Here is a 17437-nt window from a genome sequence, read left to right on the forward strand (position 1 = left end):
TGCCCCATTTTTCTATTTAAATGCACATTTATTTAGGAAAGTCAACCAGAGTGACTTGTTGCGATCGGAATTTAAGTGTATTATTTATTAAATTTATTCAAACTTATTTATTAAAAATGCTATTGAACTTAGCATTTTTTTATAAGTTCAATTAATAATGTAATGTTATACAATCCATACAACTTATATTTTTTTATTTTAACATATTATGAATAATTTAAAAAAAAATTAAAAATAAATTTATTCATAATTTCTAAATTTTATTCATGAAGAACGTTTGGCTCTAATTTAGACTTTAGCACGCGGAAACAATTAATTAATGATAAATTGTGTAATTCAAACAACTGATGTAAATAATTCGTGGCTTTATTGAAGTGTCAGAAACATTAATAAGTTCTCCACATTAATTGTTACCTCAGCCCATGACAGTAAAGCTCCTCAAATTTATTGCTAGTAAGTTAAAATTCCATGTGTTGTAAGTTTGATCAACATTGACATGGATTATGTTTTCATTTAACCTCCCTAGTTCCTGGCATTCCAATTACGAGCTCTGTTTCTACCTCCACGTTATTTGTTGGATCAGCATCTCTGCCAGCTCTTAGCTGCAGTTGAGCCTCTGCATGGCGATGGCTCTTGAGAAAGAACCATCAAAATCAAGTTAGAAATAGATGGGTCATCCCGTTATTGTAACTCCTATCAATGATTGATTAATTAATGTATAAATAAATCACTAGCAGCTTGAATGGAAATCAGGCCTATAGCTATAACAAGGACAATTCTACTGAGTAGATCCTTTTCGTGGCTGATCATATATATAATTAAAGGCCACCAATTTTGCAAGCAACCACTGATCAATTCACTAAGATGCCACCGCACAATTATCAAATTATATATCTTTGAATTAATTGATGACATTTTGACAGCACATGACACTAAGTGTTCAGCCACGAAAGGAACTGGCACTAATAAGTTGTCCCCTAAAAGAATTTCTCATGCACAAATTCAACAAGGTAAGTTATTGTGTGATCTCATACCTCTTGATGCAAGCTTACATTCTCCTCTAAAAGCACCCTCACCTGCATTGCATCGGCAGATTTAAGGAAAACACAACTCGATGATGATGTTAATGTTAAAACCTCCCTCGTAAACTAAGAACTTACCTTATCATTTAGCTGCACAATTTGTTCCTCAAACATCGATTTCTGTACAAGATATTGTATTTTAGTCGACATAATTATTTTATTTTCTTCAAATAACATCTAAAGAAAAACGGGCTCTACGCACCTTTCTTCCTCTAATCTTCTGTAAGCTTCTTACAATCTGAGCCTCTAATGAAAGCAGCTCGTCATGAGAACATCCATCTAATCCTTCGCCCAAGAGTTTTCTGGAGCCAACTTAAGTTTAAGGAGTGCAGAAATTTTCATTTAAAACACTTTTGATGGTTCTAGTAATAAAATTTAAGCAAGGTGCAAGTAAATAAGAGAGATCAGTACCGGTTGTGAGATTCAAGAGTCTCAATTTTGTTTGCAGTATCAATGGCTTCGGTTCTCCTATGCTGCAATATAGAAGTTTCCATATAGCATAAATTAAGTGACCATTAAACTAAGTGCTAGTTCAAATGCACAATTTTCAACACTAAATCTCTTCATGCTTAATTTTGCAGCTCCTGTAGATCTGCTCATATTAATTTCTTACGGATTCAACTTTTTTTTGTTGCTCAATATGTTCTTTAGCTAAGCAATAAGAATATGAAATGGTTCCTTATGAGTCTAAGGTTGGAGCAATCTGAGCTTACGAAAAGACAGATTGTAGAAGAGGTGTGAGTCTTAGATGATGGATTACCTGCACGTCTTTCTCAATTCCTTTAGCTCTGTTGCCATTTCCAGTTTGCTGCTTATACCGTTCAATCGTCCTCTCCGCGCTAAAAAATTCAATTGAAAAAGGCATGAATAAATTGTAGAATTCTAAATCTGGAGAAAGATAATATTATTTTCCACATGAAATAATTATTATACGGCATGATAAAATCTTAATCCTAATTAAGGGCTGATGTGTCAGTTGACGTAGCTGATGATTATTTTAAACTCAACTTAGCACAACACAACTATAACTTTGACTTCAAATCAGTACATCGGCAAAGAGAAAGCACATAGGCAACGGGAGCTGATAATGAGAGAAAGATGCAGTAGAACTTAACGAGAATAAAAAGAAACCTCAGGAACTATAATTTACCGAGTGGATTTTTTTCTCAAAACTACGAATATGGGAAATATGATAAGGAAAGAGGAAAATATTCAATATTCCAGAGGAAAGAAGGATATAACAGCTTACTTCTTTAAGAACGTATAGTAAAATGAGAATATGACATTTCCTACTATTCAAATCTGTCACTGAAGATGAATAACACTGCTCTAGACGTAGGCTGCTTCTATCCATGTTTATTCTTTGTTTCACAACTCCATTTGTGTGGAGTAAGGAATTATCATGAGAAGATAATTCCACTATTTTGATTTATATCCTTGATTGGTTTTGAAAGCATAAATAGTATGAACACTTCCATTTTTTTCACAATACCTTTGCGTTATTTCTTGAAGCCAACATTTTATTCCCTGATTTTTACTTATAAAAATATTTCTGCGTGTTCTAATTACAGAGGCATCAAATTGATAAGTAATATCTTAAGGGTTTGATTACTTGGAAAGAGAAAATAAAATAAAGGAGGAAAGTGATCACAAAATTATATAGGAAACTCAAGCATTGCATGTATGCGCATTTCTTTGCCACTTTTGTTGGAGTGTATACTGAAAGCCTAAGCTTTGTAAACATTCATTATGAATAAAGAATCACATTTGGTCTAATTGTCTACATTTGTTTGTAGTTGTTCATTTAATTTATATTGTAGATAACATAGTATGTGGTGTCACATACAGAAGATGATGTTATCAGTACCTTATAAATTATAAACAGTAACTCACGACCAGAATGGAAAGGAACAAACCATTAGAAGGTCGTAGTGTAATTAGGTATTAGTTTATCTTGACTATATAATTCCACTAGTATACTCAGAGTGTATTGAGTAGGACCATTTGAGGTCGTTTCTTTTATACTGACTTTATAAAGGAACAAAGACCTCGGTTATTATGGAAGTGTGTGCTCTTAATCCTAATATAATAACAAGCACATATATTTGATATTTATTTCTTTAATTTATCAATGGGTGAGATTTAGTTCGATGAATCAATAAGCTAGATAAATTGAAATGATATCACTTATAGTGTGTTGTTGATTATAGAAGGAAGCGTGTCCTAGAGATACTGGGTTGATAATGTCCCCAAGAGGAGCTCATAAGGATTGTCGTGTTAAACCCTGCAGGTGGACTTAGTCAGACATGGCGATAAGGTTGAGTGGTACTACTCTTGGACTTAGACGTTAATTAAATGAGTTGTCGATAACTCACTTAATTAGTGGACATTCGATATCTTAAACAGGGAGACTAACACTCATAATAAGAAGGGCCCAAAATGTAATTTGGGATTGGTGCGGTAGTTGATGATAGTTCTCTAGTGGAATGAATTATCATTGATAAAATTAAGTTGTGTGTTAAGGCGAACAGAGATTAATTTTATCGGGAGACAAAACCAATTCCTCCTCTCGGTCCTATCGTAGCCTCTTATTTATAGAGTTCATACCCACCTATACCCACCTTCTATACCCACCATTAGGGGGCGAGCTAGCTTGGGATCGAGCTAGGGCCGGGTATGAGATTGGGTGGCGGCCCTAGCTTGAACCCAGCTAGTGAGGCCAAAATAAATTAAAAAAGAAATTTAATTTTAATTATTATGTGGAAGATATATTTTAAAGAGAATTAAAATTAAAATATCTCTCTTGTAAAAGATATACAAAAGATTAAAGAAAGAGATTAGATCTCTTTCCTTATTTGAAGATTGGAGAGATGTTTTATTTTTTCTTTAAAAATTATTCACATGTTGATAAAATTAAAATTATAGAAATTTCCTTTTATCAACCATGAAGAGATTTTAAAGAGAAATTTTATTTTTTAAAATTTCCGGAAACAAATTAGGAAGTTTTAATTGTTGATTAAAACTTGTCCTCTTTTGTTTTCCAATGATGTGGCCGGCCACTTGAAATTAATTGGGGAAATTATTTCTCTCAATTAAATCATGTCAAGGAAATTAAGGAAAATTTATTGTAATTAAATTTCCTAATTTGCCTAGGCCAAGGAATATAAAAGAAGGGGTGAGGGTGCCTTCACAAGACACAACATCTATTATTCCTCTCCCTCTTTTGTTCCTTGGTGTGGCCGGCCAATCTCTCCATCTCTTCCTCTTGTGGTGGTCGAACCCTACCCTTCTATTGGAGCTCTTGTGGTGGCCGGATACTACTCGGAGAAGAAGAAGAAGAAGGAGAGAAAGCTAGCATCTCTTGGAGCTTGGTTAGTATTTTGTTTTTCTTCCTTGGTGAAGCTTCCTCTTTGTTGGCCGAACCTAGCTAGGAGGAGAAGAAGGTGATTGGTGGTTTCTCGTCTCGGAAGATCGTTGCCCACACAACGTCCGAGGTTAGAAGAGGAATACGGTAGAAGATCAAGAGGTTTTTCTACAAGGTATAACTAGTAATTTCTATTTCTGCATCATGCTAGTTATTTATGGAAATAATACCAAATACAAGAGGCTTACGTTCTAGAAGTTCGAATATGTTTTTCGAAGTTGTGTTCTTTTGTTTCTTTCTTTTCCTTGTGATTTGATTGTTCCTTTTGGTTAACCTAAAGTTGTTTTAGGAAATTAAATATTAGCTTTCTATTAAAGTCTAGTCGGTGGTGGTTGCTCCCGTATCCGAGAAGGTCATGTGCCTCGCCACGTCAATCTTGGGAACCTTTTATGGAAATTAGTATTTAATGGAATTAATAACAAGGTGACTTGGGTCGAGCGTGTTAAGTTCCGCAAAAACTAAAAAAACAAATAGATTAAGTTTTGGATCGAGCGTGTTAAGTTCGAGCGATCCAATTTAATTTAAAAGAACACGTGGTAGCTAGGAAAGGTTCGGACCTTTGTACAAAATTTTACAGTGGAACCTATAGGTTTTCAGAGTGAACCAACAATTGGTATCGAGCTAGGGTTTTGCCTCGTGTATTTGGTATTTAGTTTAATTATGCACATGTAATACATAATTTAAGCGGGATAATAGTAGGATGTCTTAACTTTGTGGATGGAGGATCCAATTATTATGACTTTTAGTTAATTATGTGTGTGATTGGACCCTTGGACGTATCAAGGCAATTTATATGTGTGTGCGTGATTGTATTAAAATACAGGAGCTGTATTTAGATTTATTAGGATTTTATTTTGATCTAGATACATATACGTTCCTTTTATGGAATATAGGATCAAAATGTAAAATTCTATTTATGTCATGGATCGAATCTTAAAGCGTGGAACCTTCAGGACCGGAGGCAGTGGAACTAGGAGCAAGATGGATCGACAGTTAGACCCGATGGCGGTGGCCAAATATGGCGGCACTTGGGATGACACACGGAAGACAATTAAAGATAAAAGCCGTAATAGTTGAAAATTAGATTTTCTATTTATTGCTTTTATATTGTCTTATGTGTGTTAGTTTACAAGTTTAGTAGGCTAGCGTAGTTAAAATTCCTCGTTTATAAATAACTAAGTGGGAGAGGATTTTTAAGTAAATCCCATGGTCTCCATTCTTGGTTTGTAAGTGATGCAAACAAGCTTGCGTTGGCTCTGAGTGTCTTCCTCCATAGCGGATGAGCTTGTTTGCGGATCACTGAAACGGACTTCCGTTTTGGATGACTATAGGAAGTTAATTAAGGCGTGTGATCTCCCCAGCGGAAGGGGCGTAATCTTATTAATGGACTTAGTGTCAGTAATGGTGTACACTTGAACACGTCTAATAGTATCCTCCCAACGAAGTCACTGCTATTATTTGTGACCGAATAATAACTATTAATTTTATTTGTCGAAAAGTTAGGTTGACAAGATAATAAAATTAATGGGTTAAACCCTCCTTTTCAATGATGAAATTGTATCGTCCACACTAACGTGGCATATAAAATTCACGGTGTTATGAGGTGTTGGTTAATTTAAAATAGTATTGTTTGAGGAATCGATATTATTCTAAATTTAGAGTTCGACCAAAGTTATTTGTGATTCTTAGGATGTCTTTCAAACCATCCATCGTACTTAATGAAATAGACTTCCTGGAACTACATAGATTGGAAAAGAAACTGCACGTATTCTTCTTGAAAAAGTACTGTAAGTCTTGATTGTTCTGTACAATAGTTCTATAGTTCATCCCTATGGGCAGAGGTAAGCGCATACAAATGCATCAAACCCTAACTTCACAAATCACCGTCTACATCTTTCTCCTCCATCTGAGACTTACTGGAGCATCAGAGTGATTGCGCCGAGGAACTCTTTAGTCGTCATTCTAACCTACTCTCTTTGGTGCTTTCTTCCTAGGCTTCATCGGAGCGCTCTGCAAATCCTCGTGGCTAGATGATTGACGGCTTAGTCAATCTCGATGCTCATTCATCAATGAGTTGTTCATCAGCAATCTCAAATAGGATCAATTATCAATGATAGAAACGAAGGGACAAGATGGTAAGAGAATATATTATACATTAAAAATTATATTAAACAAATTTATCTAATAAAAAAAAGTAAAATTATATAAGAAAAATATATTTTTTATTGTAGGAAGTACAGATATATCAGTCGTTTTACTTTGATTGCCTACCTCCTAAATGGAATATGAAGAAATAGGAAATGATTAACCCGTCTGCGTGAGGACGTTGGGCGGACTGTCCTCGTAAGAACCAAAACAAAGGGGTTCTAGGAAACCCGACGACTATCTGAAGGAGATTACCGTCATACGGGCAATGCTACTAAGGTGGCATTGCTGCAGTGGGAGACGTCTACTTGTCTTTTAGTAGAAATAGAAATTTGGTTTTAAGAAATTGTCTTTATGTACCAGTTTTAGAAAGAATTTAATTTCAGTTTCTAAACTGTTTTTAGATGGATATTCGGTTTCTTTTAGTAACGATGTAGTTATTAAAAGAAATAAAGTGATTATCTGTTACGGTGCATTAGTTGGCAATTTGTATATTTTAAATCCAATTTCTTCCACAAAGCAAAACACGGAAATTTATAACTCATCTTCTAATTCTAATAAGAGAAAAGAACCTTTACCAACAGCGTATCTTTGGCATCTAAGACTTGGTCGTATTAATTTAAGTAGGATTAGAGGCTTATAGCCGATGGACTTTGAGTTCATTAGAGTTGGAAAATTTTCCAACTTGTGAATCTTGCTAGAAGGTAAAATGACCGAGGCCATTCAAGGCCAAGGGTATAGAGCCAAAGAAGTGTTAGAGTTGGTTCACTCGATTTGTGTGGTCTATGTCTGTCCAGGAGAGGAGGTTTGAATATTTTGTCTCTTTCATGGGCGATTATTCAAGATATGGATACATTTACCTAATGCGCGAATGCTTTGACAAGTTCGAAGAATATGAGGTGATGTGGAGAAGCGATTAGGTAAAAGTATCGAGACAATACGATCCGATCGTGGTGGCGAATACCTCTTAGGAGAGTTTAGGAATTACTTATCGGAGGTCGGATTCAATCGAATTGTCGCACCTGAACAAGAATGGTGTAGCAGAGCGAAGGAATAGGACTCTTATGGAGATGGTTAGATCGATGATGAGTTATTGAATTCGACAAATTTTGGGGATATGCTCCGGAAATAGCAGTGTACGTTCTGAACTTAGTCAGTTTCTTCTACTCCCGTAGAATTGTGGAATGGGCGAAAACCCGGTCTAAGCATATTCGGTTGGGGTAGTCCAGCACATTGAAACCAGATCTTGATAAGTTAGAATCTCGTATGAAGTTGGCGTGTTTGTAGGATATCCCAAAGGAACGAAGGTGGTTTATTTTATAGTCTAAAGACAGAAGGTCGTTGTTAGCACCAATGCCCGTTTTTAGAAGACTATATAATGGATCATAAGCCCGAGTAGTAAAGTCGTTTTAGAAGAACTTAGAGGGGACACCTAACGACAAGATGAAGTACCACAAGAGGCTGCAACACGTGTCATACACAACCACACACGGTGCCTCGTCGTAGTGGGAGGTTGTGAGGCGACTGAGAGATTCGTGTTTTGGGAGAGTCTTGGACTTGATCCGGGTAAACATGAACCCGATCCCATCAAGCACTCCAAGATATAGATCGGCGTCTTGGCAAAGGCGATGAATTCAAATAGAGTCTATGTACTCTAATAAGGTCTGGGAGCTTGTAGAACCACACGATGGTGTAAAAGTTGGATCGAGTGGATCTCAAAGGAAAAAGGACGAGACGGAAGGTAGAAACCTTGCTAGGCTTGTTGCAAAAGGGTACACTCAAAAGAGGGAATCGATTATGAGGAGACCTTTTCACCGTTAACGCTTAAGTCTATCCGGATACTTTATCCATTCTTTGCTCGTATGGATTATGAGATTTGGCGAATGGATGTCAAGACTTTCCTTAATGGAAGTCTTGAAGAGAACATCCATATGAAGCAACCGGAAGGGTTCGTTGAAAAAGGAAAAGTATGTAAGCTCAATCGGTCCATTTATGGATGAAAAGTCTTGGAACATCCGATTTAATGAAGTAATCGATTCATATGGATTTATTCAAAGTCCGGATGAATCTTGTGTATATAAATGGAAGCGTGGTGGTATTTCTTGTACTATCGTAGATGATATTTTGTTAATTGGCAATGTCAAGGTATTATCGGGCGTAAGGGTATGGTTGTCAAACAATTTGATATGAAGGACTTGAGATTGTGCACATTCTTGGGATCAAAGTTATAAGGGATCGTAAGAAAAGAATGTTGTATGTCCCAAGCTTCGTATATAGATACGATCCTTGCTCGTTTTAGCGTGCAGGATTCGAAAGGTTTCTTACCTTTTAGGCGTGGAGTAGCTCTATCTAAAGAGATGTCTCGAAAGACATCGAAGAGATAGAGGACGTGAAAGCGATTCCTTATGCTTGGTGTAGGAAGCTAATGTATCGATCTTATGTACGAGACACGATATCCGTTTCTGGTGGGCGTGGTCGATGAATATCGAGTAACCTGACGAGGACGTTGGATGGCGTATATTAAAGTACACGAGAAGGACTAGAGATTATATGCTAGTTTACAGCGACGATCCGCTCACGTGGGTTACACGGGTTGATTTCAATCGATAGGGATATGATGAAGTCTACATCGGTATGTGTTTACTTTAGGAGGTGGAGCCGTTTACATGGAGGTGTTAGCGAATGCGTTTGGACTCAACCATGGAAGTGAGTATGTAGCGACCTCGAGGCTAAAGAAGCGATATGGCTCAGGGAACTTTTAATGGACTTAGATGTGATTCTGGTTTGCCCAAAATCATCACATTTATTGTGATAATAGCGATGCGGTAGCACTCGAAGGAACCACGAGCTCGTAAGGCAAGTAAACATATAGGCGGTACCACGATACGAGATATTGTGAGCGAGGAGAAGTTGTCATCGCCAAGATTAGATAACCTGGCGGATCCTTTCACTAAGGCCCTTAAAAGCTTTCGATCGGCGTGTGGAGGAATGGGAATCGGATGTATGGTAGGAGATATGGCAGATAGTCGTTAGTATAAGTGGGAGATTGTTGGAGTGTATCTTGAAAGCCTAAGCTTTGTAAACATTCATTATGAATAAAGAATCACATTTGGTCCAATTGTCTACATTTGTTTGTAGTTGTTCATTTAATTTATATTGTAGATAACATAGTATGTGGTGTCACATCTGAAGATGATGTTATCGATGCCTTATAAATTATAAGCGATAACTTCACGAATGGAAAGACAAACCATTGAAGGTCGTAGTGTAATTAGGTATTAGTTTATCTTGACTATATAATTACACTAATACACTCAGAGTGTATTGAGTGGGACCATTTGTCGTTTCTTTTATACTGACTTTATAAAGAAGCAAAGACCTCGGTTATTATGGAAGTGTGTGCTCTTAATCCTAATATAATAACAAGCGTATATTTGATATTTATTTCTTTAATTTATCGATGGGTGAGATTTAGTTCGATGAATCAATAAGCGATAAATTGAGAAATGATATCACTTATAGTGTGTGTTGTTGATTATAGAAGGAAGCGTATCCTAGATACTGGGTTGATAATGCCCCCAAGAGGAGCTCATAAGGATTGTCGTGTTAAACCTGGTGGACCTTCGTAGGCGTGACGATAAGGTTAAGTGGTCTACTCTTGGACTTAGACATTAATTAAATGAGTTGTCGATCACTTAATTAGTGGACGTTCGATATCTTAAACACGGAGACTAACACACTCATAATAAGAAGGAGCCCAAAATGTAATTTGGGATTGTGCGGTAGTTCAATGATAGTTCTTCAGTGGAATGAATTATCATCGATAAAATTAAGTTGTGTTCGGGGCGAGGATGCTTAATTTTATCGGGAGACCAAACCAATTCCTCCTCTCGGTCCCTATCGTAGCCTCTTATTTATGAGTTCTATACCCACCTATACCCACCTTCTATACCCACTAATAGGGGGCCGGCCAAGCTCAAGCTAGGGCAGGCCGGCCCTAGCTTGAACCCAAGCTAGTAGGGCCGGCCAAAATAAATTAAAAAAGAAATTTAATTTTAATTATTATGTGGAAGATATATTTTAAAGAGAATTAAAATTAAAATATCTCTCTTGTAAAAGATATACAAAAGATTAAAGAAAGAGATTAGATCTCTTTCCTTATTTGAAGATTGGAGAGATGTTTTATTTTTTCTTTAAAAATTATTCACATGTTGATAAAATTAAAATTATAGAAATTTCCTTTTATCAACCATGAAGAGATTTTAAAGAGAAATTTTATTTTTTAAAATTTCCGGAAACAAATTAGGAAGTTTTAATTGTTGATTAAAACTTGTCCTCTTTGTTTTCCAATGGCTGGCCACTTGAAATTAATTGGGAAATTATTTCTCTCATTAAATCATGTCAAGGAAATTAAGAAAAATTTATTGTAATTAAATTTCTAATTTGCCTAGGCCGAGGAATATAAAAGAAGGGGTGAGGTGCCTTCAAGACACAACATCTATTATTCCTCTCCTCTTTTGTTCCTTGGTGTGGCGGCCCTCTCCATCTCTTCCTCTTGTGGTGGCGAACCCTACCCTTCTATTGGAGCTCTTGTGGTGGCGGATACTACTCGGAGAAGAAGAAGAAGAGAGAAAGCTAGCGTCTCTTGGAGCTTGGTTAGTATTTTGTTTTCTTCCTTGGTGAAGCTTCCTCTTTGTTGGCGAACCTAGCTAGGAGGAGAAGAAGGTGATTGGTGGTTTCTTGTCTCGGAAGATCGTTGCCCACACAACGTCCGAGGTTAGAAGAGGAATACGATCAAGAGGTTTTTCTAAGGTATAACTAGTAATTTCTATTTCTGCATCATGCTAGTTATTTATGGAAATAATACCAAATACAAGAGGCTTACGTTCTAGAAGTTCGAATATGTTTTTCGAAGTTGTGTTCTTTTGTTTCTTTCTTTTCCTTGTGATTTGATTGTTCCTTTTGGTTAACCTAAAGTTGTTTTAGGAAATTAAATATTAGCTTTCTATTAAAGGTTTTGTCTAGTCGGTGGTGGTTGCTCCCATATCCAAGAAGGCCATGTGCCTCGCCACGTCAGTACTGGAACCTTTTATGGAAATTAGTATTTAATGGAATTAATAACTTAAGGTGACTTGGGTCGAACGTGTTAAGTTCCGCAGGAGATCCAAGTCAAAACCTAAAAGAACAAATAGATTAAGTTTTGGATCAAACGTGTTAAGTTCCGCAGGCGATCCAAAATTTAATTTAAAAGAACACATGGTAGCTAGGAAAAGGTTCAGACCTTTGTACAAAAATTTTGTACAGTGGAACCTATAGGTTTTCCGAGTAGCAACCAACAACTTTACCTTCTTTCTTTAGATCTTCTATCTCTTTGTTCATTTTGAGAAAAAATAACTGATAAAAGAGTAAGAAATGGGACAAGCAATCTTAAAAATTGATCCGGTCCAAAAGCTGAGAATATGGTTGGCTGGAAACGTGACTCTAATGTTGACCAAACAAAGACTCATCGTTGTCCTGCATATTAAAAGGAGCATTAGTGATCAAGCTACGGAAGGAGTCCTCAACGTTGGCCCTCTGACGTACAAGTCAGTGATCGAGTCGTAGTAAGTGGAATAAATAGCAGTAGGGGAGTGTAAAATTATATAGTGTTGCGTACCTACGTTTATTGATAGAGATCCCTTTTATAATGTTATTGTTGTGTCTATGCACGAATTTTGAAGCACTTCTAGAAAAGGTAACACCTTTCCCAAAATATACCTGCAAGCTTTGCAATTGACAAGCTAGAAGCTTCGAAAGTGCAATTTGTATGCAGAATATTCTCTGTCCTCCGTGGCACAAAATGTCAAAAAAGAATATTAGGTCGTTTGACTATGAGGCCCATAATATGCTATTCTAGCCAACCGACCGAATCACTAATATAGTCAGACCGACTATTACTCATGAGAGGTACCCAGTCAGTTTTTATGAATGCAGTCAACGACTTAGCCTTCACTCAGGCTCTTCACTTGAATAGAGAACTCGGGTGGACCAAGCACCGATTATATCCGATTGGTTGGAACACTCAATCGAGCTAATTAATACTTGACCTGGAGCTTCATCTATGTTAGGAGATCAAGACTTGAGGCCCGACCGGCCAAAAAGTCCGGTTAGGCGAGCTCATGGCTGCAAGCTTCATCCATGTACAAGAAGATTGGAACTCAAGGCCCGACTTGCCAGGGGGTTAAGTCAGGCGAGCTCTTGGTCCGAATGATGATAACCTTGGCTCAAAATGTTAACCATCTTTTGATTCTGATTGCTCAGTTAGCCGGCCTCCTAGACTTTTACTTGTCTCGGGAGGACCCACCTTAGCCACCGTATCAAAAATGAATTTGGTTTTACTTTAAGAGGTATATACTTTATACACTATGATATTGTTTGTTAAGCAAGACATAATAGAAAATTTTAAAGAAAGTAGAAAAATTGTAAATAATTCTCTTATTACCAAAATTCAAGTCCTCAAGCCATGATGGTTCTTTAAAGCATTATTTCAACCAGTATGCAATATCATACTCTTGAGTAGCAAAAACATTCAAGCAGTCTTTAATTTTTAGTGTTTTGGTTATTAATTAGTTGTTTTTTTTCCATCAAGAACTGAACCATGCTTAAGTTATTATTCTTCGTGTTTTGAACAAAGTAGATGTTTGAATAAATTAAATTGATAACTCGCATCTTAGGTTGATGAGAATCTTGACCTTTTCTCCATTGATATTTTGAGTGAACCTCCTCCAAAAGAATATTGCCACTAAATGATTCATCAAGCTTGATGAACATTCCTCCTCCCATTTTATGGTTGTGTACCACATGTTCTTCTCTTCTTTCATTTTTTTGTTCCTGAGTCATGAATAAGTTGAGCTGATCTTCATGCTTATCCTTCCATGAAATTAATCTTCTTCTTCTGCATTGTATATTTAATAGTACATTTAGAAAAATAGTGATCATACATATGAAAACATTGACATCTTATATAAATCTCCTTTTTCTATATATTGAACCATGGTAACCTCAATTTCTATCTTCTTGAACCATTTGAATAATAACCTCCTCCATGACTAGGCATTCATACACGACTACCTACACTTGTTCCAATACCCAAGCTTTCATCATATCTCTCAATGAGAGTTTGCTTCCTCTTGTTGAATCTCTTCTCATGTGTTTCTAAAGATTCCATGGGTTGATACACTCTCATGAACCAACATATTTTGATTCTTCAAGGTTAAAACCATTATATATATATCCTGTTTTGATGAACTAATTTATACATAGCTTTAAGCAAATCAATTTACTAAATTTGTATATAGACTTGTTTACAAGTTTTAACAATACGTACTAATGCAATAGTACTTGTATCAATTGCAATACACTTCTTCAAATGAATAAAAATACAATTTTAACATTTCACAAGCAATACATGTTTGTATTTTATTTAGACTGAAAATGTAAACAAGCTAATCTATTATATAATTAATGACATTCATTTTGTTTATTAAGTGATTCACGAACAGTTTGATACACGTGAATCAGTGTTACACTTAACCACTTAGCTCATATATATATATATATTGCTCTATTGATCAAAGTCAAAGTAATCAGGTTTTTCTTCTTTTTTTCACTTCATTACACACACCGGGGTTTGTTTGGCATGTATACGGCTATCAACGTCATTGAATTATTTTCATGCTAACTTAGTTTAATTTCTCTAATTCATACAATAAGCTTGATATTATGCTCCAGCTTATAAGAGGGAACTATTAATATTAATAGAATTATTATATTTAGTATTATAATTAGCATAGCATGCTTAGTTCCACATTAGTATTTTACATTTAGTCTAGAGTGTTTTATATACCTGGCTACTATAATGATTATCTCATTAATATACAATGTGATGATACTTCTTGCCCTAATTTCTGCCTGATTCATGGAATTTTTTTGAACAATAACTGCATAATAGCAATTTCAAAGATTGATGAAAATCTTCACCAATGCACTCAACAACAAATAGTTTGAAGCTTGGCCATTCCTAAATCATGGCTCATCAACTATTTCCTAGCTTATATTCGTAACGCCATTGTATGAAAAGAAAGTCTTTATTAGTATTAAGTTGACAAAAAAGAACTTTAATACACTTTTAAACTGCCAAAAGGAAAGTATTATGACATTTAGGAATTCTATATTAGATTCGATAGATTCAAATAGTTAACTCATTGCTAATTAAGAACAAGTGCAAATTTGATAAATGATTGCACGGAAATATTGCTTAAACTGTTCCGTTGCTTGTGGAATTAAGCACAGTCAGAAACTCCCTTTAGAAGAGTGTATCAAGGCAAAATTATGAAATATGAAGTTTTTTTTTTTTAACATAAACCAGTTTTTATAGTCATGTAGCTTCATCAAGGAAGATCTCAAGGATAGATGTCTGAGAAAATAAGCTTAAACAACCAAATTAAGACAGTAAAACCTTCGAGCATGGAATGGATAGTGTACGTGGCAACTGAATGTTTGCAACAAGTTCCTAATAGTAGGATTCTAGAAACAATATATGAAACGTCTACTTCTATCGAGAATAAGAAGAAAATATCATTGATGTATGTTGAAGCATGGATGAAATGTGGATAATAAAGCTCGTGCTCAAATGGATAGTTTCTGCTTAAAGACGACAGGAAAGGAACGTAATCAAAATTATATACCGAAGCAGATTCCCGTGTATAATTTATTGTTGGAAAGAAGAATTATTGGAGAAGAATATAGAAAGAAAGGGAAGAGAGAAGTTAGGACGAAACTGCCTTAGTTAGGGGGTTACTTCTTTCGTCAAGCTTGATTCCTCTTCTGGAAGTTAATTAATTCGCGAACAAAGCTACTACTTCCATTGTCTACAAAGTCGGGCACAAACAAAGCCGGACATGGATTGAAACCCACATCAAAACCTATGGCACATGCAATCGCCAATCAATGCAAACTTTCGGTCCCTTCGAAGGACGCGAACACCAAGACGATCGACAACTTGATCCAGCTAAATGAAAGACACTTTTTTTTTTGTCGCAGGATCCGCGAGGAAATGTTGCGAAGTTCCGATAATTAAACCTTATTCGTACGGACTCAGAGACCAATCGAAGAACCAGTATCATGTGAACAAGAAGATATATAGAGAAAAATAGCAAGAGGATGAATATTTGCGGGGCGCATGAAACTGTAAAGTTCAGATCTTTCGCAATTGGAAATCGATACGGAATCTAACTTTGCAAGGGGAAAAATAGGAATCGGAAGGGAACCTTGAGCTGGAGAACTCGAAGAGTTTGCCGCTGAGGGAGAAGACGATGACGGCGACCTCGGCGTCGCAAAGAACGGAGAGCTCGCGGGCCTTCTTGAGGAGGCCGTTGCGGCGCTTGGAGAAAGTCACCTGCCGCCTCGCCGAGTTCTCTATCCGCCGAATCTCCGTCTTCCCCCTCACCATCTGATCTCCTCCTCACTCTTTTGCCGCAACCAAATTAGAATCCAGAAAAGAAAAGGTGGATGAGAATGAGGATGCGCAAGAGCAGTCGATCTCACCTGTCGCCGCAGAAATGGTAAGAAAGGGACAAGGCAGGATGAAGAGACGAAAGCAAGACTTCTTCTTCTTCCTTTTCTCGCTTAGGACAAGATCCATTCCCATTAAGGAAAACAACGCCATCGACGGAGAGCAAAAGTGTTGCCACCAATAGAGATTACGATGTGCGTGACCTCTTAAGGCTACCCCAACAAGTCTTCGCGTTTGAGGCCCCCTCTGTTCTACCCGCACGCCGTGTGGGCAGCCCGAGTGGGCCGAGTTAGTCTGTCCGCCGATGTTTTGTCTAGAACGAGACACCCGACACGGGAAGGACTACTAACGCACGATGATGGTGCTGCTTTACACAGGTGGCAAGGAACGAGTGGTGAGGGGCTGTAGACGGTAGACCCGAGATGGATCGGCGCCGCCCAAGAGCCAGCTGTCCACTGCGTAACGGGCCATGAACGAATTCTCGATGTGGGACCCACTTCGTACGAGGTCGCCTTGGCATCAGTCCTCCCGCTTATCACAGTAAGACACGCGTATGATGGATACATCGGGAAGTGGGGGCGGCTTAGGGGCACGTGGCTCTTGCTGGCTCGACGAAAATTTCGGACGGCATCCCATAGGCCGCAACCAGTGGTGGGCCCCATAAGTGAGCCAGCGTGGGCCCTTCGTTATACGGAGCGCTTACGGGGGTAGGTATTATCTGGTGATGATACGGAATGTTATTTCGTTAACCGCAATGCAGCGGCATCGTAGCGCGGGACTGTTTTATTCACTTTTGTTAGGGTAAAATATTTTATCTGTATGAGTAATATCATTTTTACTTTAAAAAATAATAAGAAGTATTTTAATTAAATTGAACCTGATCATCAAAATAAATTGTCATTTCTTTTTAAACAAAAAAATTAGAAATTTAAGTTTCTTTCAATTAAGATGATTTTTCTCAACTTTTCATAAATTTAAATTTTTAACTCACGGTGAAAAGGGTATAATCATTCACAAAGATTTGATATTCGAATATTTTCCAATCTATCTCTTTGCATTTTAATTACGCACAAATAGAAGATTTTAACATCACAAATTAAGAAATGCCAGAAAATTATCTATAAATTAATAAATATAATAATAATCCCACCCACACACATGATCATATCCATATTTAGATAATCACTAAAATATTTTTCTTTATTAGGTGTGCTTTAGTTGAAAGACGAATCT

At 36.8% G+C, this 17437-nt stretch overlaps 1 protein-coding gene across 3 annotated transcripts; it reads right to left on the bottom strand.

Annotated features, from left to right (window-relative positions):
- Positions 1-350: 350 nt before the first annotated feature.
- On the bottom strand, positions 351-16405 carry LOC122036314 (MADS-box transcription factor 50-like). Of its 3 annotated transcripts, XM_042595600.1 has the most exons (9): positions 16237-16405; positions 15960-16158; positions 13383-13585; positions 1843-1921; positions 1494-1555; positions 1285-1394; positions 1161-1202; positions 1035-1076; positions 351-632 (listed from the first exon to the last, which is right to left on the bottom strand). In XM_042595600.1, exons 2-9 carry the CDS (start codon positions 16139-16141, stop codon positions 510-512), a joined length of 843 nt encoding a protein of 280 aa, XP_042451534.1. In that variant the 5' UTR covers positions 16142-16158; positions 16237-16405; the 3' UTR covers positions 351-509. The 3 variants fall into 3 exon arrangements, with proteins under 3 accessions (XP_042451534.1, XP_042451535.1, XP_042451536.1); XM_042595601.1 differs by lacking the exon at positions 13383-13585 and having other exon boundaries at positions 1285-1384; positions 16237-16400; XM_042595602.1 differs by lacking the exons at positions 351-632; positions 1035-1076; positions 1161-1202 and having other exon boundaries at positions 1290-1384; positions 16237-16404.
- Between the last annotated feature and the right edge of the window lie 1032 nt (positions 16406-17437).

This window comes from Zingiber officinale, unplaced genomic scaffold (assembly GCF_018446385.1).
Source record: "Zingiber officinale cultivar Zhangliang unplaced genomic scaffold, Zo_v1.1 ctg136, whole genome shotgun sequence".
Lineage (NCBI taxonomy): Eukaryota > Viridiplantae > Streptophyta > Magnoliopsida > Zingiberales > Zingiberaceae > Zingiber > Zingiber officinale.